Here is a 26,244-nt window from a genome sequence, read left to right on the forward strand (position 1 = left end):
TATCAAAAACACATATCCACCAGAGCAGCATAAACAGTAGGATAATAAATCAATCACAAAGTGAGATCAAATTTTAACGTGAAAAATCCAATGCGGGAAAAACCACGAGACCGTAGTTCACTTCAAACTTCCACTATCACTAATAATATAACATGTTTACAATAAATCTTCTCTAAAATAACAAGAGGATCATAATAACATTAAGACCATATATCTTGGCTCAATAATAGCATATAATCATCACATGGATGAATTTCATCAAAAAGAGAATTTTAGATCTCACAAAATGGGTATAACAAGAAAATACCTCAGAGAGAATAAATTGTAGATTAACACCGTTAGGATTGTAAAGCTTACTACAAGAATTCTTCACATATAATTTGAATCAAAACAAAAAAACTCAAAATCCTAATTATCTCTCTTCTCTTTCTCTCTTTGTTATTTTCTCTCATTGTGCACCGCAATCGTTCGTTGCACGCCAAATTCGTTCGCTGCCCTCATTTGTGCACGTCTCTTTCTTTTTTTTCTTTTTTTTTTAATAATTCAGATTTGGGTTGACTACCTAATCATATAGTCGAAGCGGGTTGAACCCAACACTTGTGAAGTTGACACAGAGGACTATTATGGAGAGTTGGTCTAAGGCAAGGGTTTAGAGAGCTTCCTGTCTATGGTGAGAGGTAAGTTGATTTTGGGAAGACGATTTATCTTATTCGTGATAATCGTATCGTAGAGAGCTTCCTGTCTATTTGCTCATATGATTATCTTTTAATTGTCAGATGTATAATAGAAGCGTGACGAATCCATTCTTAATGTAATTAATATATTAAACAGATTATGAATATCATAGGAGTGAATTGATTATTGATTGATTTGTATGAAAAATATTCTATATGATTGTAACATTGTACCATCCTTGATTTTTCAGAAGTTGTTACACTAGTTCTAATATCATTAAAAAGTCTATTATTGATGAGTTTCAGTTAAACTAATCAAAATTAATATACATCAATTTAACCTAAAAAATTAAACTTTTAAATTATAGATCAAACCAATCTGATTTTTTCAATTCTGTGATGTGAGATTATCCTTTTGATTCATCTCCTTTCTCCTACCTGTAAAGGAGGTTTGTCTACACTTGACTTGTGTGATATGTAGTTCCTCTCTAGTAAGTCGTGTCATATCATATAATTTGAATCATATCTTTAATCAATAGACCAACAACGGGTGTCACGATACTTATCAATTCGAGTTTCTTGGATTTAGTAAACTCTTCTGTTGAACCCGCTTCGTATTCAACGAAAAAAAGGTACGTTACACACATACTCGTTTCTTTATTGAAAGAAGAAAAGGACGTGTATGACTGCATGTCACTAGATTTGTTGGAGTGATTTCACAACCATACAATTCATCTCACATTTCTTTCCCTCCTCTGATGACTCCTTGCCTTGTAAGCAGTCATTGTCTGCTTTACAGCTTCACAAAAGGTAAGATGGGACCTCTGAGAGTGAAGTCAATTCAAGTCGAGCAAATTATCTTTAGGAAGCTCTTTATGCCACACAGCATCATGTTGGTCGTCGCATGCGTTTACCCATTAAACACCTTCAGTACTTTCTCAATCTGTCAGCCTGTTTCTGCGAATTGAAATTAATCACTACAGAATGGGCAGGTCTTTACCACATGCCCTCCGCTACAGCATCAGCTTCATACTACAAAAAAGGCATGGTCATATGATGTGAACAACAACCCCTACTTTAGCCGACTTGTTGACTTGGTGGCACAGCCGGAGAACGGGAGTCCATATAGTCGATCATATTTTAGCATTCATCAAGTCAGAAAGCTTGAGCACATCGAGAGAAGGGAGACTCGGCAGTGTGTTGACAGTCGATAGGGTTCCAAAGACCTGCTTCATTGTTGGGCGTGACTCTGGGTCATGTTCCACGCAGCAAAGTGCCAACCTCAAAACTGCAGCTACCTCGTCTGCAACCTCCGTCGTAGGGAGTGATGGACGCTGGTCTAATACATATTTCACAAGCGTGTTTTTCGGCGACGAAGGCAATGACAGAACGGAAACGAGTCCTTCCCCATGTCCTCCTATTAGCAACTCAAGCGTGACCACTCCGAAACTGTAAACATCGCATTTGGTGGTCACTCTCATCTCATAAGCAAGCTCTGCAAACAATAACCGATAACTGAGGAAACCTTATATCGTAGAAGGATCTCCAAAAGACAGCTATGTTAGGCTACTTTGCGCCTTGATTGATGAATAACTACGTGTACAGTAAATCGACTGCTGTTTTCTATTTCTAGATTGATGAATAATTCATGTAAATGAGCTACAAGCTGATGGACTTTTAACTTGCAAAAAATGTATTACTATATGACGTCGGGGGAGAAACTTACCCGGTGCCAAGTAACCATATGTGCCGGCAAGCATGCTCCAATTTGATGAATCTGGCTTCAGGAGTCGAGCAATACCGAAGTCAGAAACACAAGCCTTGAGTTCTGAATCGAGCAGAATATTGTTGGTGGTTATATCTCGATGAACAATGGGCTGATCGCAATCATGATGCATGTAGGACAGAGCACGAGCCACATCTTTGACAATGTTCACCCTCTTCACCCAGTCCAGTTCGGCAGCTGCTGCTTCGCTTCTGAGGAGGGATCCCAAACTTCCTCTCTCCATGTACTCGTACACCAGAAACTTGTGTCGAGCAGAGGAGCAGAATCCGTAGAGCTTGACGATATTTCGATGTCGAATTTGAGTAAGAGTATGTATCTCGTTTTGAAAGGATTGCTCATTCGATGTAGTTTCGTCTTCCTGCAGATGAATTTTCTTCACTGCTAGCATCTGCCCGCTTGCTAATTCTGCTCTGTAAACGCTGCCATATGCACCACTTCCGATACAGTATTTTTCATTAAAATCCTCCGTGGCTGCAACGATATCCTTGTATGCATATCTTCCATCAAAGTTAAATACACAGAATGTCATGCCTTCTTTGTTGCCATTATTTTCGGAAGGCATGGAATGTTTCTTGGTCTTCTGGAACAGTGAAAACGCTCCCAGAAAAACAAGTAAGATGAATAAGACGACCACGGAAGCAATGATAGCTGAGATAATTGCTCTGTGGTGCTTGCTTCCATCATCTTTCCTTGCAGTATAAGAAAGACATGGAGGCAGGCCTTTGACGACCCCACACAAACCTTTGTTGTGGACAAACCACTTCGCCGGAGCTTTCCGGAAGACTGGGCTCTCAGGCACAGCCCCCTCCAATTCATTATATGATACGTCAATGATTAATAAGCTGATCATAGCACTTAGTGAAGATGGAAGACCACCGGACAAATTATTATGTGAAAGATTCAGAATTTGCAGCATCGTAAATTTGCTGAACTGTGAGGGTATCTCACCCGTTAGTGAGTTGTGGCTGATGTCCAATGCGTCTTGAAGGTACTCCAGGCTGCTGATCTCTGCAGGAATTCCTCCGCCGAACTTGTTGCCATTAAGCTTCAGGGAGCGGAGCTTGAGACAAATGCCTATTTGAGACGGTATTCTTCCTGTCAAGCTGTTAACTGATAGATCAAGGATTTCAAGGTCGGGCATCCTTCCAAACTCTATTCGTACCTCTCCGCCGAGTCGATTGCAGCTCAGGTTCAGCTTGTAGAGATGAGGTAACCTGCCCAAGCTCTTTGGAATCTCCCCCTGTATGTAGTTGGAAGAAAGGTCCAGTTCTCGTAGTTCTTTTAGATTGCCGAATTCTGGTGGAATGGCTCCGGTGATGTTGTTATTTGAGATTGCCAGGAATGTGAGATTGTCCCATCTTCCCCAGTCCGGTGGGAGTGCACCTGACAGCCTATTGAATCTTAAATCCATATAAGAAAGATGTGGATACACTCCAAGAAGTTGTGATATATCCCCGGTGAGTTGGTTTTGCTCGAGACGGACTCTGATCAATCCCGTACAGTTCTTTAAGGTCCCGGGAAGTTGACCTCTGAAGCTGTTGTTGCTCAGTGAGAGATACTGTAGGGTTCTTCCTTTGCATATGTTTGAAGGCAAGTCACCGGAGAAGAAGTTGTCTGACAAAAGAAGCGATGTCAAACCTGTGATGTTGTTTAACTCGGCAGGCAATCGACCAGACAACCGATTATTGAACAAGCTTAGGTCAGTGAGGTTCCTTAAGTTACCGAGGGATGGAGGGATTGAACCGAAAAGCTGGTTGTCATGGAGATCCATACCCATGAGCTGGGTCAGGTTTCCGAAAGTGGATGGTATCGGCCCGGAGATTTGGTTGTCGGGCAGAAAAAGTTGGGTTAACTCATTTAGATTTCCTATTTCCGGAGGGATAAAGCCTGACAATTCATTAACCCCAAGATAAAGTTTCTCTAATTTAGTTTGATTTCTTCCCATAAAGAAAGGGATATGACCTGTTAGACTATTATTGAAGAGCCCAAGTTGCACAAGGTTTAATAGATTTCCCAATTCTCTGGGGATGAATCCCGAGAGATGATTTTGATAGAGAGACAACTGGTATAGGTTCGTCAAGTTCCCTAAACTGGGAGGGATGAAGCCAGATAGTTGGTTCTTCCCAAGTGTAAGATGCATCAACTTCTGAAGTCTTCCAAGCTCCTGAGGTATGAAACCTGTAAGTTGATTATCTCGCAGGTGCAAGTGCAGAAGCCCGGTAAGATTGCCCAAGGATGGAGGGACACAACCACTTAACTGATTCTTATTGAGATATAGGAACTGGAGCGCCTTCATGGAGCCTATTTCGACCGGGAGTTTGCCCGTGAACCGGTTGCCTATGAGATCAAGATATACAAGGTTGGAGAGAGCCGAGATGGTCGGAGGAATGACGCCGTCGAGCTGGTTGTAGGAGAGGTTGAGACCGACGAGTGATCTCAGCGTTGAGAAGTTGAGAGCATCGAGTGGCCCTTCTAAGCTCATGTTCGGCAGGGACATGTCGGTGATGACAGGGCGTCCTCTGTGCGTAAGGTTGCACGTAACTCCAGTCCAATTGCACGGATTAGAGCTGAGATTCCAGGATTCAAGGAATTGCTGGCCGTGAAGGGTGGACTTCCAGTGGAGTAGGGTTCTCGCTTGTGACCCGAGTGAAGCTGTCACCGAGACAAGATGAAGAGAGAGCAGCAGCAGGAGGAGGAGAGTGGTGGAGAGGAGCCGCCAGTTGTGCAGCTGGGATGCCATAACTGCAGTGTAGCTAATCTGGGGGAGGATGTTGTACTGCGAGCAAACAAAGGGCCCCCTTATATAAAATGTATGAGATGGATGTGAACTATCGGGAACCGAGTGGGACACATTTGAGTCTCGAGCATCCTCACCAGCGGGGCTAAAGCTGGATGGTATCACCCGTTCTCATACTGTCCCCTCCGCAAAGTTTGGTGGAAGGTTAAGAACCATTCCTTTCGATCATCACCACTGATCACTTTTCATTTGTTAAAGCATAAAGTGGACTCATATTATTACTTGGAGAAATCAATGTCATATAAGAAGAAGCACAAGAAAAACTTTGTAGCAGTAGATTTCTGAGTCAAGTCAGCTGATCTTATCAAGTTCAGCATATTCCTTCTGCCAACTGGGAGTCATTTTATAATGTTAAAGAAGAATAGCTTTTGTGACATTAAAATAAGAAGAGTTTTGCTGATGATTAATTTTCTGCAGGTGCGGCCAAATGATCAAGATTCGGAATCCCATTTGAGACGTCGACTTTCTATAAATCAAATGTGCAGTTAAAACTATTGTCATTTATTAATGCATAAAGAGATATATGATTTCATAGCTTCCGACATCAGGTTGGGTAGAGAGGAGGTGCGAAACCTATCCAATGGTTCATTTTAAATGAGTTGGATCCTGATTCGATTTGGTTGATCCACAGTGGATTCGGAACTTGATAGTGAAACCATCAGAGCCAGGAGATTTATCGAGGCAAATGGAGGATAGAGTATTCCAGATTTGAACGATGGGCATTATGAAGAATACCTCAACCAATGAGACTAGGCCATATGTTAGGCTTCAAAGGATAAGGATCCTACTTCCCAAAGTCATAATAGAATGAGACAAAGGCAAGGGACATGCATGATGTGTTGGTCTGGGACAATTTGGTTTTGGACATTAAAGGTGCTTAATTTGGTTTTGATGGCTGCGAATGGCAACCCGGGCATGGTAGTATTTAGTGTTGAGGTCCCCATCATTAATCCATTTAACCTTGGTGTGAGACCACCATCTAAGATTAACGTGGCGAAGGAGGGCATTATATTTGTTACGAAGACAAATAAGTGCTTAAGAGCAAAATCACATTGTTTAAGAGAGTATCAGCTTGAGTGGATGCAAGAAGGTCTTGAATCCTTGAGTCTATCAAGATTATTTGAGATATTTGTTAGAGGGGAAGTGAATCAGGAAGAGCGAGACCAAGATCTAGAAATAAGATCATGGGACTTAGGATGTTCAACCCAAAAATTCTGGAAGTAAAACAGCTTGTTAGTAGGTTTGTGTAAAGGAGAGATGAAAACAAAAATGGAGCAATGATCTAAAGCAAACTAAGGGACCCTCCCAATTGTTACATGATATTTATTTTGGGCCAGAGAAACTAAGATCCTTAAGTCTCACATTTTCTAAAAATCATATAAAGTTTAAACAGAGAAATAGCAAGAGATATGATGACCTTCATATTTGTCTTAAGGCAAGAAAATACAAATGAAATCTCCCAGAAGAAGCCATAAAAAATCATCAAAATCTATCAAGTACAAAGTGCTCAATATAAGTTTACTTTTCCAACAAAGAAACACATGCATATATAATTGAGAGAAGCCACAAAGAAGAGTTTTTGAATTGAAAAATGACATGTATAAAATGCTTACGAGAAGATAGAATCTATATGTTGATACAATCTATTTTTTAGAGGAGTTAGCTAGTAAAACCCATCGAAGAGATAGCAAAGGAGCTCTATCATCTTCCCAAAAAAATGATAGTTAGCTGAGCACGGGACGCAAACAAGTTTATTTCCTATTAAATCTAGAGAGTTCGATCTAGATAAATGTGAAAGATAATGTCAAACATGTCTCTCCGAAGACCTTTATAGTTCCAACTAAAGATATGCAGAGGTAGTAAGAGAAGAAGGGGTAGAGGAGGAAAGAATATTCCCTACTTCAAGGTCTCCTAAAGAAAAAGCAACTAGAGCTTTCTTCGTATAACCGCGTCCAGCACCACCATAAATTTAACCTTCTCTCTTATTGTTGTGTAGTCATTGGAAGAAGTGTGTCCGATCTAAGCACCCACCACAACCTCTTTAGCCAAGACAGTATCATCTCTTGCAACAAAGTTAAGCGGATCTCATGACATGGAATCAATGATCGACTTGACCTTATCTATCGATCCTTGAAGGAGGGATAGGAGCAAGAGTGAATGTGAATCAAGGTTTCAGGTGATTTAAAAAGATGGAACGAGGAGAGGAAAGAGAGGATTTATAGGAAGCCCTCCTCATGTGATTGGAAGTAGTGGTGGTAAGAGACATGTGGCTCGAGGTGGCAATGATAATAGAGAGTGCTAAGGAAGCACCAATGGAAGATAGTTTCAAGGAGCCAACCTTATATTGAAAGTCTAAGGGATATCATAAGAGGGCACCATGGTAACCAAGCTTGGGACAATTATCATCCTCTAGACTTGTCACATAATGATGATTTTTAATTTTGAAACCTAAATAACAAAGGTTTATCATCCTCTAGTCTGCTTATTACTTCTCGACTTGGACCAATCTCCCCGGGATTAGTGGTGTCAATTAAGAAAGCTTCTAGTTTACTAGATCAAAATTTTTTCTTACAAATTGTTACACCACTGTCACCCTAGATTTGTTAAATTTGATTTTTCTACCTCTAATTCATGTCATTTCTGCTCAATACCAATGAGACTTTCAATATCATCTCTTCTTCTTTTACCATATAATAGTTACGTTATGAAAATCCTTTGAAACCCAACTTTGGATCTTTTCTTCCTTTGATACTAAGCATGGCGATATATGGCTCTATGAAGGGTCAGATGTTGACTCTAAAGCCTCCTCTACTTTAAGAGCCTTGATTATATCCTTTGGTGGTTTTGGAGGGTTAAAAATAACTAGATCTTCAAACCGAGAGTTTTAGGAGAAGATCTCACTTAGAGATTTCTTAGTCGAGACTATAATCTGAGTGGCTTAAATTTAAATATGATGTTCCTTAAATAAAAAAATAAAGATGAAGGCACTTATTTCATTTTATATCTCGATACTAGTGATGCATAATTTTTTGATTAAAAAAATTTAAAGGATTAGAGGGTTCTCTTCTTGGTAGCAATTTTCATTAAAAAAATTTAAAGGATTAGAGGGTTCTCTTCTTGGTAGCAATTTTCATTCATGATAGCGTATGTAAAGTTTTGCTAGATGGTGCCAATCGTATTCATGTTAAAACTGATTCTAGGAGCCTTATTGGCTCTTATTTTATCACATATTTATCATATCAACTGATTAGCAATTCATGCTAGAATATATCTATCTATAATTTTTTGAAGAAGGGAGTGGCCCTTGCATCTTTTTTTTGCTTATTACCTTTGATCTTTGGAGTGACTTTTTTACCCATGCATTTTGTTAATTAATTTTTTTTAGAAAAAACTTCATGTTTAGAAAAATTATAATTCGGACAACTTTAGAAGAAGTAGAAAGAAAATAACAAGAACAACCATAAAATAGTAGTACATATAAATGAAATCATTCAAATAAAAAATATGATTTTAAATAAATATTTTTATTAGTTTATGAACAAGAGCAATCAAATATAAAGACTTATATATCAGTTATAGTATTTTTTAATAAACTTTTCAAAACACTTTAGTTTTAACAGTACTGAAATTTAGGAATTCAATCATTTACCTATGGATCGATTCATATGATATAATTAAGTATTGCTCTAATTATCTTGTCAGAAGAATATTACAAGGATTATGATAAATAGGATACTCTTTGTAAAATATAAAAAAGTAATAGCTATTGAGAAAATCCAAAAAAAATAAAAAAAAATTCAAGAATTCATCATACTCTTTTCTCTAATTGATGTTATTTTGCATTATTTTTAACCTTCACAGACAAACTATCTTTCGAGTAAGTCAAGTCAAGTCAACCATTCAAGTTAACTATTTAATAAAACTTTTATAATAGGACATCCCAAGTCAAGTCATGTCAACCCAACCTTATAATAAAACTTTTATAATACGACAACTCAAAGTCAAGTCAATCATATTAATTCATGTAACATTTAGAGAAAGAAAAACTTATATAAGGGCACATTTCAAGTCAAGTCAAATTTATCTTGTTAAGTTCAACAAATTCTTCCGCTATATATATATATATCTATAATTCAAATTTCATAATAATAACATACAATTAGATACGATAGGAACACACATATACATTATAGTAAACATCATGATCTTAGGCATAACATTACTAAGATCACAACAACATGTAATTAGTGATACAAATATGCATACACATTAGTACACATCATAGGAACACACCAAAGAAATCATCCAACTTTCACAACAACTATACATGATATGAACAATATTCTCAACACTCAATCACATCACAATAAACATATATAAGTATTCCTGATAGTAAACATAACAATATTCACAACAGTAATGCATACAACAATAAATATATACACATCATAGTATTCACAACAAAGATATGAACATACATTAATATCACAATAAACATATATATATATCAAATTTCATTACAGCAAATAACATATATAACGCTCAAAGAACTTTACCAGCAACAGAAACTTGACAAGGAAACCATGTACTACACACAGATCAAACATTTCAATGGCCAATAAAAGATGCAACTCATGGAAGCGAAGTCCACTTGGTTGATCATAATTCTCGAGTCATCAAATCAGAAAACTTCAATGCATGGAGAGATGCCGGGCTCGGCTGCGCCGATAACTTTTCAAAGATCTGCTTCATCGTCGGGCGAGTTTCTGGGTTGATGTCAACGCAATGGATCGCCAATGTTAAAGCTGCAGCTACTTCATCTGCAACTTGGTCAACCGGAAGTGATACACGCTGGTCTAATATATCTTTCACAAACAGGCTTTGGCCGGAGGAAGATGATAGGGTAGAAATGATATCTCCTGGGTAAGTTCCCACTAGCAACTCGAATGTGATCACCCCAAAACTATACACATCGCATTTGGTGGTCAGTCTCATTGTATAAGCGAGCTCTACAGACAAGAAGATCGATGATCAAACTTACTTGATACAGAAGTATGTCCTCTAATTAGACAAGAACATCGCATTTGCACTTTTACTGAAACAACAATCTACGATTCTAAAATACCATAACATGTCAAGAAATCTTCGTATGGAGTTACAAAATATTAATCAAAATGTTACCTGGTGCCAAGTAACCATGCGTGCCGGCAAGCATGCTCCAGTTTGAGGTATCTGGATTCAGGAGTCGAGCAATGCCGAAGTCAGAAACACAAGCCTTGAATTCTGAATCCAGTAGAATATTGTTGCTGGTTACATCTCGATGAACGATAGGTGGAACACAATCATGATGCATGTAGGAGAGAGCACGAGCCACATCTTTGACAATATTCACCCTCTTCACCCAGTCTAATTCTGCTGCTGCTGCTTCGATTCTGAGGACGGATCCCAAACTCCCTCTCTCCACGTACTCGTACACGAGAAACTTGTGGTGAGGAGAGGAGCAGAATCCGTAAAGTTTGACAATATTGCGATGTCGGATTCGAGTAAGAGTTTCTATCTCATTCTGAAAGGGTTGCTCGTCCACCGTGTTCTCGTGTTCGGACAGGTGAATTTTCTTCACTGCTAGCACCTCTCCACTTGATAATTCTGCTCTATAAACACTGCCATATGCACCGGTTCCGATCAAGTACTTCTCATCGAAATCTTCTGTTGCTTCGATGATATCCTTGTATGCAACTTTTCCATCAAAATTCAATACAGAGAATGTACCCTGTTTGATGGGATTATTGACAGCTTGCACTCTGTGTTTCTTCCTCTTCAGGAATCGCAAAGCAATTCCGACGAACAGAAGCAAGAGAAGTAAGACGACCATAGATGCAACAATAGATAAGATAATGACTGTGTGGTGCTTACTTCCGTGGTGTTCATTTGCAGTAGATGAAGCACATGGAGGCAAACCTTTGACAACCCCACACAAACCTTTGTTGTGGACAAACCACTCTACTGGAGCTTCCTGGAAATGCTTGTTATCGGGAACTGGACCCTCCAATTCATTGTATGAGACATCGATGATGAACATGCTACGCATATCCCTAAAAGTTGATGGAAGATTACCCGTCAAGCCATTGTGTGATAGATTCAAATTTTGCAACATCAACAATTTACCGAATTGCGTTGGTATCTCCCCTGTCAAAGAGTTATGGCTGATGTCGAGTGCGTCTTGAAGGTACACCAGATTGCCTATCTCAAAAGGAATGCTTCCGCTGAGGTTGTTGTTGTTAAGCTTCAGCAAATGGAGTTTCATGCAATTTCCTATCTGATATGGTATCCTACCTATCAAGCCGTTTCTCGACAGATCAAGAAGTTCAAGGTTGGACATCCTTCCCAGCTCTGCTGGTATCTCTCCAATGAGTTGATTGTTGCTCAGGTTGAAGTTATAAAGATGAGCCAGGTTGCCCAAGCTCCTTGGGATCTCTCCTTGGAAGTAGTTTGAAGAAAGGTCCAGTTCTTCCAGCTTTGATAGCTGTCCAAGTTCTGATGGTACAACTCCGGTGATATTGTTATTTGAGATTCCTAGGAACGTCAGATTGTGCCATCTTCCCCAATCTGATGAGATTGTACCAGACAATCTATTGAAGCTTAAATCCAAATACAAAAGATTGGGATATGCCCCAAGGCGTTCAGATACATCCCCGGTCAGTTGATTATGATGCAGACGAACATTCTTTAGGCTCGTACAATTCTTCAATGTTGCGGGAATGGGACCTTGGAAGCTGTTGTTGCTCAGCATTAGGATCCGTAGGGCTCCTCCTTTGCATATCTCTGGAGGCAAATAACCAGAAAAGTCATTATCTTTCAATAGAAGAATAGCCAGACCTGTAATGTTGTTCATCTCCGGAGGCAAAGGACCAGACAAATGGTTATAGGATAAGCGTAGATCGATGAGGTTCCTTGAGATACCAATTGATGGTGGGATTTGGCCTGAGAGTTTGTTCACTTCGAGAGACAAGTTAGTGAGTTGGTGCAGCTTTCCAATTTCTGGAGGCATAGAACCTGACAATTCATTCATCCAAAGGTAAAGGATCTCCAACTTGCTCTGATTTCCCACCGATGAAGGGATGGGACCTGTTAGGCTATTATTAGAGAGCGAGAAGTGCACCAGGTTTATTAGGTGTCCTAGTTCTCTAGGAATGAATCCCGTTAATTGATTTTGAGCGAGTTCCAACATGTAGAGGTTTGTCAAGTTTCCTAAACTAGGAGGGATGGAACCATTGAGTTGGTTTGCCCAGAGATCAAGGATGGTCAACTTTCTAAGTCTCCCCAACTCCTCAGGGATGACATCCGTAATCATATTTTTTTCTAGTTGCATGTCTGTAAGCCTACTAAGGTTGCTCAGAGACGGAGGTATAGGACCACTTATCTGATTCTGGCTAAGATTTAGGAACTGAAGCGCCCTCACGGAACCAATCTCGACAGGAATTCTGCCTGTGAACCTGTTAGCAGCCAGATCAAGAGATACGAGGTTGGAGAGAGCCGAAATGGTAGGGGGAATGTTCCCGTTCAGCTGGTTGTAGCTGAGGTTGAGATTGGCAAGCGATCGGAACGCCGAGAAATTAAGAGCATCGAGTGGCCCCGCTAAGCTCATATTTGGCAGCTGTATCTCGGAGATGACCAAGCGCCCATTGCGTGCGATGTTGCATGCAACCCCAGTCCAATTGCATGGACTGGAGTCGACGTTCCAGGACGCGAGCAACTGCGGACTTCGGAGTGTGGACTTCCAATGGAGTAGAGCTCTCCCTTGGAACCCCAGCACGGAAGCTGCTCTTACAAGAACAACAAAAGGAGAGAGAAATACTAGTAGGAGTAGTGTGGTGGAGAGAGAACTTCTGCGTAGTTGACATGCCATGATCGTAATATAGCTTAAGAAAGGATTGCAGAACTTTTTGTCGTGGGTTTGGGCAAAGAGATGAGGGAACTTTTATAGGCGATACTCCCCTGTGAAAATAATGTCTTTACATTTACATCCAACAATATCGTGTTATGCACGTTGCCTAGTAGGCTTTTACTGTCCTCATCCAATGTTCTTAGAGTGAGACTTAGTTTACAGAGTCAATAGAAAAGGGAAAAAAAAATGAAGCACCAATTGGATAATTGTGGTTGTATAGACTTAGTTTATAGATTCAATAGAAAATAAAATAAAGGAAAATAAATGTGGTTGTATAATGTGGAAATATTTGTGTATTTCGAAGGAAAAAAATACGAGTGATCGGAAATAGCCATTTTTTCTTTGGTGAATCCAGTCTCTTGTTAGTGCCTATGATCATCAGTTGAAGTCTTCGTTTTGCTGTCGACATTTAATGTTGTGCCACCTCACTGTTGGATGATTGACTTGTGCGCCTGTCCAGTAGAGAAATATTCCAAGAACATTTAATGGTTGATGATTCTATTTCTCTTGAGGTTTGACACCATTGACTTGACCACATCCTAGGTATACAAATCTTTCAACGAAAAGAATTAGTTTTGTCGCCGTACGAATTAAGATGGCTGTTACTTAATTATATTTTATTTATTTGTATTTATGTGTATATATTATGATTAAATATAATGATAGAACTATCTTAGATCAATTATAAAGATCATTTTAAATTATATTAAAAAAATAATATTATTATGATACGAAGCATAATATTGATAATGTATAATCGGTATGATTCATATTGCTAATCATACTTAATATATTATTATTATATTTATTGACTTTTTTTAATTTGTATGTGTATAAATTATTTTCAAAATTCAAAATCCAATTAGATAAAATTATTTTCAAAATTCAAAATCCAATTAGATAAAATTATTTTTAAATAAATTTTATTTTTATTTATTTTTTATTTTAAATTATTTTGTATCTTATCAATTAATGGGCTAAGCGAAAGAATGTTAGATTATATTATCATATCTAATTTGATAAGATATATTATGGATATAATTAGATTCTAATTATGATTATTAACTAATAGAAAGGAAGTCTAATTACGATAAAATTCCTTATGAGATGATCTTGATAGGATATACTCTCCTAATTACTTATCATAATTTTCTCTACTCTCACCTATAAATAGATAAGACATTATAGGAACTATATACATAATATATAGATGATACATAAATGTGTAGATACGTAAAATTATTAAAAAAATATAAATATTTTCTCATTTCCCTATAATCACGTGAACCGGTCAATGAGAAATTACAGATATTTTCTCATATTCCTTTGTCCCTAAATCTATTAATTATAGTGGTAACGTGAAGGATAAAAAGAGAAGAGAAAACACATCTAGTTTTCCATGCAAATTGACATTGTTATAATTTTTAAATCCGACAATGGTACAATTAAAATCAGATAAAGATTTTCTGAATAATATTCAAAGGTACACATTATAAATTTAGAAATCTATTATTATTTAATTTTAGATTTTGGGATTAAAATTTTTTGTATAATAATAACATTTTATACTTATAAGATCGACATGGCCAAACGTGGTAGAGATTGATGAAGAATGCATTGAGTTAACATAATAAGATATGATGAATATTGACAAAGAATAATGGAAAACATACTAAACCGACAAGATCAAGCGTGGTGGAAACCAATAGAAAATGGTGGAGAATACACTAGGCTAATATGATCAAGCGTAACGTAGATCGACGAAGAACGATAGTGAATGCACCAGGTCAATACGAACATGCAGAGATTGATGGAGACCATGGTAGGCGATGCTCGCCCATGAAAAAGTCTTTATATTGGGTTTAATGAGCATTACTCGCCGTTCACTTTCTTTCCATCTAACAGTTGCGATGTTAGCAATGGGGCGGAGTGGGTGAGTGATTACTTCTATACCGTGTTATGCACGTTGCCAGCTAACAATCTTCCACAATCCTTGTCCAATATTCTTAGACTAAGACATAGTTTCGGAGTCAAAAAAAAAAAAGCAAAGAAAAGATGGAGCACCAATTGGATAGTTGTGGTTGTTTGTACGTTGCTGTATTAAAAATTAATGTGGATATATTAGTGTTTCTCGACAGAACAAAAAAAGAAAAAGAAAAATCCGAGAGGGCCATTTCTTTGGTGAATTCTCGACAGAAAAAAAAAAGAAAAAGAAAAATCCGAGAGAGCCATTTCTTTGATGTGGACATTTAATGTTGTGTCACCTCATCGTTGCCAGAAGACGATGACTCGTACATTTAACGGTTGATGGTTCTATTTCTCTTTAGTCTTCACACCATTCACGTCTATGTGAGAATTAAGAAATGTATATTTTATTATATATTTTCTGTTCACAACTCTATTTATAGGAGGGAATGAAGGGAATCTATGATGGAATATAAAAAACCTTTTGATAGTTTTTATACAAGTCTTTCAAGAGAAAGACGAAGAAAGCGGTAAAAGTCATGACGAAATGAACTAGCTGTTTCAAATTAATTAAAAGTGGGTTGGAATAGAGCCATCTAATTAACTCTTTCATTTAATTATTTAGGAATAGAATGAAACGAAACCCAAAAAAAAAAAAAAAAACTCATTCATTTTAGTTTGGTTAAGAAATAACTTGGAACTAATTGTCATAAAAATTCTCTGTGCCGCCCTATTCATATTTTCCAGAAAAATACTTGAGTACATTATATGTATCGATTCATAGGATGAATCGGTCCGATCCTCGATGTATAAGATTGATACTATCATTAGAGTAATTTTTATTATTTTTATATCTTTACTTAAGTACTATAAGTTTATTTAATAATAATATAACTGATGCTATGAAACTCAAAATCTAATAGTAATCAGTTTATTTATAAAAAATAAAATTTTAATTAGACATTCATATTGATTTAGAAATAAAAATGACTAAGAAGACTTCTATATTAGTTTTTTTGGCAGGGTTGTACTAAGTTCGGATCGGACACTAATGGCTTGGCAAAACAATGCCATTAGAGCTTAGATTTAACCTAAGACTTGACTCTGACATTATAACAAAGTGAACCCAATTGACGTCAGCTTTAATTTATCAAGTGAATATGAATTCGTCTTGGCAATTAATTGGCTTTGGCATGCATCTTGACGTTGGCATAAGAGAAGATTGAAGGATGTGATGATCCATGTGTGTCGACTCCCCTCCCTTGAAATCAACATAGTCAATTGCGACGACGACGACGACGACGACTACGTCGACGACGACGACGTCGACGTCGACGACAACGAACCAATAAATAAATAATAATTATTATTATTTGAATCTGGAATCCTGTATAACTGAACTCAATGAGTCAAGGGACTTACCAACGTATGAATTTTACCGTTGAACTAGTTACTTGTGAGACCAAGCGACACGAGATGGTAAGGTAACAGTCCCATTAAGCCCCAAGTCCCTTACTTGTGATGTTGCATGCGACCCCCGACCAACGAACGCGAGCAATCGCCCAACTTGGAGGGTAGATCTCTCTCTCTCTCTCTCTCTCTCTCTCTCTCTCTGAGTGGAGCTGTTGTTAAAAGAACAAGAAAGAAAAGGAGAGAGTTGTCGTAGCGACAGTAAGGTGGTACAGACACAACATCTGTATCGTTGAGATGCCATTTTTATTGTGGTGATCACAGAGATAAGGAAATTGATAAGTGCTCGATAAAATGTACTCACCTTTCATGCAAATAGTTCCTAACTCGTAGTACTCATCTGCACCCACCTAACAATCTGGCAGATATTACTAATTACATCCATCTTGTGGTGGCAATGCACATAATTGTTTTGTTATTTGTACATACAACTTCATCTCGATGAAGATTTCTTAGGTTGATTCGAACCAACCTAAAGGATCGGGTCCGGGTTTGATTACACGAAACTGACCTAATGAGTTGCTTCAAGATTGACAAACCCAAATCTGCAACAACAGCAACATAGATAGAATTTATGGTTCAAGATTATAATTCAAAAGAACTCTACAAGTAGCAGAAACTCAACAAGAAAACACACAGATCAAACCTTTCTGTAAGGCTTTCAGCCTAGCGAAAAGTTGCGGAGCGGTATAACCTCGCAATCTCCGCACGCTTCCCCTAAGAGAAAAGCAATGCCAAAACTATACAATTCATTTATCATCCCAAATTTACACAATTGAATAAAAGTCTAACATTCATCTTACATATTCATAATATGCATATCAATATAATAATAAAAAATTAAATACCTTAATAGGTTTTTCCAAGCATATCCACTGATGACTTGCTCCTCGATTTCTAAAATATTCAAGCACAAGGGTACAATAGCTTAGTAAGCACCCATAACTCACGTACCAACAAAACTAATATAAAAGAATAAATCTTTTTATCAAAACTTATAAGTCACTTTTCAATTAGTGCTTGTTTCCAATAAATAACTGCATAGAAAAAAAATTATATAAAGAAATCATAACATAAGCTAATCAAAACTGAGATTTATATATCGTGCAAATGATATGCTTATAATAGAATAACTTTCAAATAAATTTTTTTTCAAAGTAATATATAAATAGCTAAGGTCATATAATATATATATATATATATATAATTTTAGTAACGACAGCTATGGCTATACTATATCCGCTGACAATGTCTAGAATCATATTTAACCCCATGATATAGATAACACATGTTTCCCTATGTCAGGACTTAGAAGAATCTGGTTTCTAACAAATACTAATATTTTACCCCCATTAGTGTGGTTCAGATCATAACCACACCAAACAATCTGAAACGTTACAAATCATATGTCAAACTTTTGAATGAATTTTTATAAAACATTTGACAGAAACATATAACATTTTTCAAAATAATTCCATAATATTTTTTACCATAAAATAATTTGTAGGCCAATACTTATTTCAAATAATATTTGTAAAACAAACATATACATTTTTAATGATTGCAAACATGTATAATATATTTTATTATTTTTGAATAATAAAGTATTTCAGAAATCAATAAAAATCACATAATTCAATAATATATATATATATATATATATATATTTCATTACTTCGAAAATAGATTAGACTGAGTTGTTCGAATACTTATCTAGATCTTGGACTATAAATCCGACGTCAGAGAATCCTTCCTCTTTTCCTATATCATATGAGATATATAAATTAAAATCTTATATGAAATCTTACAATAAATGCATTATTTAATTTATTTTTTTCCTTATAATTTTCTCTCATCTTTCTCCCTTTATTTATTTATTAATTTTAATCTCTCGATCTTGTTCTTCTTCCTATTTGACTTTTCTCTCCTTTGCTTTAACTTTTTTTTTTTTCTATAATTTCTTCTTCCCTTCGTTGCCCACAATCTGTGGTTGTTGAGTGACAGCAACGAAATTTTCTTCTTTTTTTTTTTTCTCCAACCTACTGATCCCATCATACTCGGAACATGATTGGCACTTTCCGTATGTCACCATGTGGCCTACACCACCACCTACGCTGCAAGGTTGCAACATCATAATCTCCTCTCCGCCTCTTTGCTATTTCGTCATCTGCCAACAAAAGCCTTAGAGTCGCCAAGGCGATCAAGCTTTTTATATATAAATATATGAATTTTCTTTTCTACTGTTCACTTCATTTTATTCTTGCATTATAGACTTTTTTTTTCTTCCTAACTTTCTTGTCTCTTTCTCTTGATCGGTACTCTATCGGTCCCGTTAATTTCTCTTTCTGTCTTCTTCTTAGACTCTTTTATTTTTTATTTTTACTTCTCTTTAAGAATTGATTCGTAGTAGTTATCTAGTTATCATGTTCTAGGTAGTTTTAGGTATGTTTCAAGAAGTGACCCATGATTTAGAAGTTATAAGGTAGTTTCTATAACTACCTCAACCATGGGTGACATAGTGGAGTGAGGTAGTTACCACTAGGTTCTATAAATAGGACCATAGTTCATGAAGTAAGATAGAAGGAGAATATACTTGGGAATATCTTGTAAGTGTTCTATGTCAATCATCTTGTTTTAAATACTACATTGATTTTCTTGATCGAAAAGATTCTTTTTACTAATATCGTACTATTATGTTTTTATTATTTCTTTACTCTTTAATCCCCAATATTTATGGTATCAGAGTTAAGTTTCAATTTAAACAGGGTATTATGACTTTCAATGGTAATTCCATGTCTCAACCCCTTATTCATATCTTCTCGGGCAAATGCTATGAATTTTGGAGTATCAAGATGAAGACTCTATTCGAGTCTCAAGATCTTTGAAACTTAATAGAGAATGGATATGCGGATCCAGATGAAGAAATCACGCTGAGGGAGAATAGAAAGGACTCAAAGACATTGTTCTTCATTCAATAAGCTGTACATGAGACAATCTTCTCAAGAATTGCAGCAGCGACAACCTCAAAGCAAGCATTGTTAATACTTCAAAATGAATTTCAAGGCTTATCAAGGGTGATTACGGTAAAACTTCAAACCTTTCGTCGTGAGTTTGAAATTTTATTCTTGAAAAACAATGAATCGATGTAAGATTTTCTTTCTTGAGTGACTGAAATTGTTAGTCAAATGAAATCTTATGGTGAACATCTTCCTGATCATATAATTGTTGCAAAAGTTTTGAGAAGTTTAACTCCGAAATTTAATCATATTGTTGCTGCAATTGAGGAGTCAAAAGATTTATTTACATTTTCATTTGATGAACTAATGAGTTTCTTGTAAGCACATGAAACAAGGTTGAACAGGTCACTTGAAAAAAGTGAAAAGAAAGCATTTCAGGTTAAGAGAGAGTCTTCTACTTCAAAAGAAGACAAAAAATCAATAGGAAGAGGACGTGACAGAGGAGGATTTCATGGTAGAGGAAATGTAAGAGGAAAAAGAAGAGGATACTTTGATGGGCATGATGAACAAAGACAATCAAATTATGATAAAAAAAATTATACGAGTGAAATTAAATATCACTATTGTAAAAAGTTTGGTCACATGAAGGTAGATTGCTGGAAAAAAGAAAAGCAAGCAAGCTATGTGGAGGAAAATGAAGAAAATAGTAAGTTGTTTAGGACTCATTCACAAGTTAATGATATCTCAAATGATATTTGGTTTCTAAATAGTGGGTGTTCTAATCATGTGTCAAGCATAAAATCAATGTTTAGAAATATTGTAGAAACTCATAAGTTGAAAGTTAGACTTGGAGATAACAAGTAAATTTAAGTGAAAGGAAAATGAACAATTAAGGTGAAGACAAATCAATGGAAGGTAAAATACCTTGACAATATTTTCTTTGTTCCTACTTTATCACATAACTTGTTGAGTATTGGTCAATTGATAGATGATGGATATTCAGTTATATTTGATGATGGTTCATGCACTATTAAAGATAAAATATCTGGTTTGATTACGGTAAATGTTTGCATGATGCAAAACAAGATGTTTCCACTTGATGATTCAAATATTGAAAAGCATGCTCTTATCACAACTCAAAAGAATGAGTTTCATTTATGACATTTAAGATATGGACACCTTAACATTAAGGGTTTAAGGTTGTTAAATAAAAAAAAAATGGTTTTCAGATTGTCCAAGATTAATACACTTGATGTATGTGAATGTTTCATTTATGACAAACAAAGTAAAAAATCATTTCCTGTTGGAAAAGAATGGAGCATCTAATTGTCTTGAATTAATTCATGCTGACTTATATGGACCTATGAATACAAAATCATTTAGTAGAAGTCAATATTTTCTATTGTTTACTAATGATTATAGTCGCATGAGTTGGGTATATTTTCTGAAACTGAAATATAAAACATTTGATAATTTTTGAAAATTCAAGGCACTTGTAAAAAGGTAAAGTGGTAGATACATAAAGATACTTCGAACATATAGAGATTGAATTTTTATCTAATGAGTTTAATTCTTTTTGTGAAGAAAATGATATTCGTAGAGAATTGACAACACCATACACACCGAAATAAAATAGTATAGCTGAACGTAAGAATCAAACTGTTGTTGAAATGACAAGAAGTTTGCTTAAAGAAAACACCTTCCAAATCAGCTTTGGATAAAAGCAATAACAACAACAATTTATAATTTACTGTTCACTTCCTTTTATTCTTGCAAGATAGATTTTTTTTTTTCTAACTTCCTTATCTCTTTCTCTTTCTCTATCGATCCTCATTAATTTATCTTTCTGTCTTCTTCCCGACTCTTTCAATTTTTTTTTTCACTTCTCTCAGGAACCCTTTTTTTTTTTTTTTCCTTCATTTCCTCTTCTTTCTCTCTCCTTTCTCTTTACTGTTCATATACTTTTCTCTTACGTATCTTCTTCTCTTCCTCTCACGGGTTGCACATCTCTCTCTTTCTCTCTCTCTCTCTCTCTTATATATTGTTCTTCCGACATCCTTTCTCTCTTTTCCTCCTCGAGCATGGTTGCTTGACCGTGACCTTGCCGTCATGGTACCACCACACACCGACGACGGATGAGTATCCGATCATCATCCTATAAAGATATATCCTTACAACAACATTCAAAATCCATATCAAACAATCAATAAATTTCTTATAGGACTTTAAATTATGACTTATGAAAATCTTTAGATCTAGATATTCATTATATTATATATTGTTAAAAATATTTATAGATCAACTCACATATTTAACTCTATAACATAGATTTGATAGTTGATTTATGATATACATGATGAGTACTTGGATATTATATGATAGTTTCATAAAATAAAATATTTGGTAGCTCATTCACCCAAATACCTCTGGCTTCATAATTTTTTTTTAATAAGCCTTCAAGGATTGCTCGGTTGGTGACTTCGATTTCACAATTGGTTTAAGAATAAGCCATCAAATTGAATTTTAGTTGGATCCCCAGAGATGTCATAAAATTCTTTGAACCTGACATTACTGAACTATATCCTATTATCAATAATAAGTGCTTTAGGAACTCTAAATCGAGAGATGACACATAAATCCCTCCACCTATCTTTCTATGATCGATGTCATAGGTTTAGCCTCTGCCCATTTGATGAAGTAGTCAGCTCCAACCATAGACATTTCCTTTAGCCTGAAGTAGATGGAAAATATCCTAAAATATCTAGCCCCCATTATGCAAAGGGCTAAGATGAATCTATCAAGGTTCATTCCATTGTTGGGAGTCTTTAAACTTGAGCATTACGTTAACATCTATCATAGTGTTAAATGTATCTTACTACATCGTACTTGGGAGTTGGCTAGTAATACCCCTGTGAAGAACTTTGAAGGCCAATGATCTTCCCCCAATGTGTTATTCGCAAGTTACCTCCTAAATTTTAGATAGTAGGAGAGATGCTTGGTAGGGTGTAGACATCATAGTAGTGGTCGCGACATTGATCAACTATAAAATACACCGTCAAGGATGCAATATCATGCTTGTTGTCTTCATACTTTTCTTTTCTTAGTTGGATTATATGGGAGAGTTTCAATCATAAGATATTTTAAGATGTTTACAATACAAGTAGTCATTATTTGACTTTTGTTTATGCTCCCTAGAACTTTTAAGATCACCTCTTTTGATGGGCATACATGGTTTCTAGAGAATATCTTAGATAATGCATTTACTGCTATGTTGTCTCTTTAGGGGACTTGTTCAATACTGAATGATAGGATGTTAGTTATCATTTGCTTTGCCTCCATAAGATATAAGGATATGATAGAATCACGGGCCTCATATATACCATTGACTTGGTTGATAATCAATAAGGATTTAAGGATTTACTATAAATTTTCAGGCTCTAGATCCTCATTCCTTTATTGAGTTTTAGACTAAATAGTAGAGCCTCATACTTTGCCTTATTGTTAGTCACTTTGAAATTAAAACATAGCGCATGCTCATAACTCCCCCCCCCCGATTGCTGACGTTGTAGAGCTATTCACATAGAAGGTCTAGCATTGGAGCTCCTGCGAAGCCTCTTCAACAAAAGTCATTTTTACCATGATCGGCCAAGGCTTGAGCCTTGATGGCGATCTATGGTTTGTAAGAGATATCAAACTCGCTAAGCTCCACTACCTATTTAAGGAGTCTCCAAGTTGCATCAGGCTTTGAGAGGATCTGATGCATTGGTTTGTTTGTCATGATAATAACATGATGAGCTTAAAAGTATAGGCAGAGATTCCTTGCTACTAGCACTAATATGTAAGTTAGCTTTTCGAAGTTATGATATCGAGTTTATATTTTATGAAGTACATGATTGTATAGTATATTAGTCTTGGACTCGATCTTTTTCCTATATTAATACTAAGCTTACAACCATAGAAGTTATTGCCAAGTATAGGCATAATTCATCTCTAGGGAAAGGACTAGAGAGTTAAGGTGGAGTTGTCAAATAGGCTTTGAGCTGGTCAAATGCCATTGACACTATTCGATTCATTAAAAATCCTTCAATCACTTTAAAGTCTTAAAGAATAATAAACATCAATTGCTTATCGTAAATAAGAAGTGGCTCGGTGTGGTGATCCAGCCCGTTAGCTACTGAACCTCTCTTATTGAGGCTGAGAGCCTCATGTTAATGATGGTCTAGCCTTACTTAGGGTTTGCATATGTTCTCCATTAACGGATCATGAAACCTAAAAATCTTTTAAAACTCACATCGAAAGCACACTTCATAGGATTCAATGATATTTAGAATTTTTTAATAGTCACAAATGTTTTCCCTAAGTTAGAGAGATAGGTGCTTGCAACACGGCTCTTCATTAGCATGTCATCAATATATACCTTTATTTTCCATCTAATTTGGTGTTAGAATATCTTGTTGATTGTTCTTTGGTAAGTTGCTCTAATATCTTTTAGCTCAAATAGTGTTACTTTGTAGCAGTACAAACCTTTGTTAATAATGAAGGCAGTGTACTCTTTATCTTCTCGCACCATCTTTATCTAATCATATCTAGAAAAAGCATCTATGAAAGTTAATAATTCATAACTAGAGGTCGAGTCGACCAATTGGTCTATTGGAAGGAGAGGAAAGTTATCTTTTAGAAAAAATCAGTATAATCAATACACATTCTTTATTTTTCATTATTTATTTTAACAAGGACTAGATTTGCAAACCACTTATGATAGTAGATGTCATGAATAAAATCAGCATTTAACAACTTGCTAACTTCTTCTTCGACTACTACTTGTTGATTTAGGGCAAATCTTCAAGGCTTATGACAAGTTGCTCAATATACTGAATCGATAGTGGTTGTCTTGACGGTATGTTTTGGTCGCTCAAGGTCTAAGAAAATTTCTTCCTATGGCTCCTTCTTGGAGATGAGAGGATGTTGGGGATGGATCTCTAGAGTCCATTTGTTGTATAGGGTGAGCTATTCTCTTAGACAAGTTGATCCACATCAAATAGCATTGCCTTGACTCTTTGGGATCACTTCTTAGCTCTGTCACTCCTGAGCTAGTGAAATTTTTTGATGTCATGTAGTAGGTTGATACTACCGCTCATATATGATTAAGCGAGGGACACCCTATGATGGCATTATATGCAGACGAAAGGTCAACCACCAAAAACTTGGTCTTCATAGTTTTTGAGCAATTGTCAGACTTGAAGATGACGTAAAGATCTATGGTCCCTAGCGAAGTGATGGAGTCCCTTAAGAACCCAGTAAAGGTTGAGGAGATCAGTTATAGATCCTTGGTAGATAGACTAATTTTTTGAAAAGCATCATAGTAGAGTATATTTATTGAGCTTCTAGTGTCGATCATGATCATTTTCATTAATGCATTAGTGATCCCGATGGAGATTACCAATGCATCATCATGTTTTGGGTCTGGGTGCTTATCCTATTCCTTGAACATAATTGATTGGTCTCAATTATAATAGAATCTCTTGCATAGGATTTTTGGGTAGATGAACTACTAGCGCTCGCGATTGGCTCTCAATGATCATATTGATTTGTTGCTCAATGGGGCCTTTGGGCCTCGATAATGTTTTATGAATCTTAGGTAGAAACTTATGAAGATGACTCCTTTTGATTAACTCTTCAATTTGCTCCTTTTGGGCATAGCAATCTTCCGTATTAAGTCCATGGTCTTGATGGAAGTGATAGTATTTTATCTTTTTTTTTTGTCAATGGGGCTTTCATGGGGCATGGTGCCGTAAGAGCCCTTCTTCTGGGATTTGCATGAATAACTCTATATGGGAGGTGTTAAGTGAGGTGAAATCTTATTGTGGTAATCAGTCACTTTCTATTTATCATTTCATGGCCTTTCCATAGGGTTTTGTTATTAAGATCTTTCCTCCTTTGTCGTCTTTTTCAGTTCAACCTTTCTATTTCCAGTGATTATAGACTCAACTACTATATGATGGTTTGCCTCTTATAAAAGCTCTAGAAATATGGTCGGAGACTTAGTGATGACTTAGTGATAGTTGGAGTTCGCTAATGTATGCATTGATGAGGACAAATGGAGTTGGATTAGCAATTAAGTTAACCTCATCATTAAATTTTCTATATAACTCTCCAAGAATTCCTTCTCTTCCTATCTGATGGCTAGGAGAAAGGTGGTGGGCTTCTCTAAAAGTTGATAACTAATAAAGTTAAGCTTAAACTCTTTAGTCAATTGCCCAAATAAGAAGATTGACTCTCAGAGAGCTTAACAAATTATTCACGTGCAACTCCCCCTTAAGGTTGTTAGGAAAGTTCAACATATTAGTGAGTTGATGGTTCCAAATAACATCATTTGAGACATAAAAGTTATGATGTATTCCGAAGGGTCATATTTTCTCTTGTATACATTGAGTGATGGGAATTGGATGCCTTAGTGGATCAGCTCCTCATTGTTACTTTTTGTGAAAGGAGACCACAGGTATGATTCTATTTCTAGCCAATTTTCCTATTTTATCTTATTTTCCAATTACTAATCCATTTTATTTAGTTGGTCCGAACCTCAACTAAAAGTTTGGTTGATTTAGTAATCGACTCGTTGGGAAGATCTGGAATTGGTGTTGGAATAGGGA

General features: G+C 36.3%; 3 protein-coding genes across 3 annotated transcripts; all 3 read right to left on the minus strand.

Annotated features, from left to right (window-relative positions):
* Positions 1-1,291: 1,291 nt before the first annotated feature.
* LOC135652742 (MDIS1-interacting receptor like kinase 2-like) lies at positions 1,292-5,493 on the minus strand. The gene is made up of 2 exons (XM_065173951.1): positions 2,401-5,493; positions 1,292-2,169 (listed from the first exon to the last, which is right to left on the minus strand). Exons 1-2 carry the CDS (start codon positions 5,198-5,200, stop codon positions 1,808-1,810), a joined length of 3,162 nt encoding a protein of 1,053 aa, XP_065030023.1. The 5' UTR covers positions 5,201-5,493; the 3' UTR covers positions 1,292-1,807.
* A 4,423-nt stretch (positions 5,494-9,916) lies between these two features.
* Positions 9,917-11,872, minus strand: LOC135672139 (MDIS1-interacting receptor like kinase 2-like). The gene is made up of 2 exons (XM_065180592.1): positions 10,439-11,872; positions 9,917-10,266 (listed from the first exon to the last, which is right to left on the minus strand). The coding sequence occupies exons 1-2, from the start codon at positions 11,634-11,636 to the stop codon at positions 9,917-9,919; spliced, it is 1,548 nt and encodes a 515-aa protein (XP_065036664.1). The 5' UTR covers positions 11,637-11,872.
* An 89-nt stretch (positions 11,873-11,961) lies between these two features.
* On the minus strand, positions 11,962-13,163 carry LOC135672140 (probable leucine-rich repeat receptor-like protein kinase At1g35710). Its single transcript, XM_065180593.1, has 2 exons — positions 12,134-13,163; positions 11,962-12,077 (listed from the first exon to the last, which is right to left on the minus strand). The coding sequence occupies exons 1-2, from the start codon at positions 13,161-13,163 to the stop codon at positions 11,962-11,964; spliced, it is 1,146 nt and encodes a 381-aa protein (XP_065036665.1).
* Between the last annotated feature and the right edge of the window lie 13,081 nt (positions 13,164-26,244).

This window comes from Musa acuminata, chromosome BXJ1-4, assembly GCF_036884655.1.
Source record: "Musa acuminata AAA Group cultivar baxijiao chromosome BXJ1-4, Cavendish_Baxijiao_AAA, whole genome shotgun sequence".
Taxonomy (NCBI): domain Eukaryota; kingdom Viridiplantae; phylum Streptophyta; class Magnoliopsida; order Zingiberales; family Musaceae; genus Musa; species Musa acuminata.

Excerpts from the sequence above, each read along its gene's own strand:
- LOC135652742 (XM_065173951.1), bottom strand. The coding sequence starts at position 5,200 with ATGGCATCCCAGCTGCACAACTGGCGGCTCCTCTCCACCACTCTCCTC. Across the intron at positions 2,170-2,400 it reads ATATGGTTACTTGGCACCGG|AGCTTGCTTATGAGATGAGA; the intron begins GTAAGTTTCTCC and ends TATTGTTTGCAG.
- LOC135672139 (XM_065180592.1), bottom strand. The coding sequence starts at position 11,636 with ATGTCCAACCTTGAACTTCTTGATCTGTCGAGAAACGGCTTGATAGGT. Across the intron at positions 10,267-10,438 it reads GCATGGTTACTTGGCACCAG|AGCTCGCTTATACAATGAGA; the intron begins GTAACATTTTGA and ends TCTTGTCTGTAG.
- LOC135672140 (XM_065180593.1), bottom strand. The coding sequence starts at position 13,163 with ATGGCATGTCAACTACGCAGAAGTTCTCTCTCCACCACACTACTCCTA. Across the intron at positions 12,078-12,133 it reads GGAGATGAACAACATTACAG|ATATGCAAAGGAGGAGCCCT; the intron begins GTCTGGCTATTC and ends TTGCCTCCAGAG.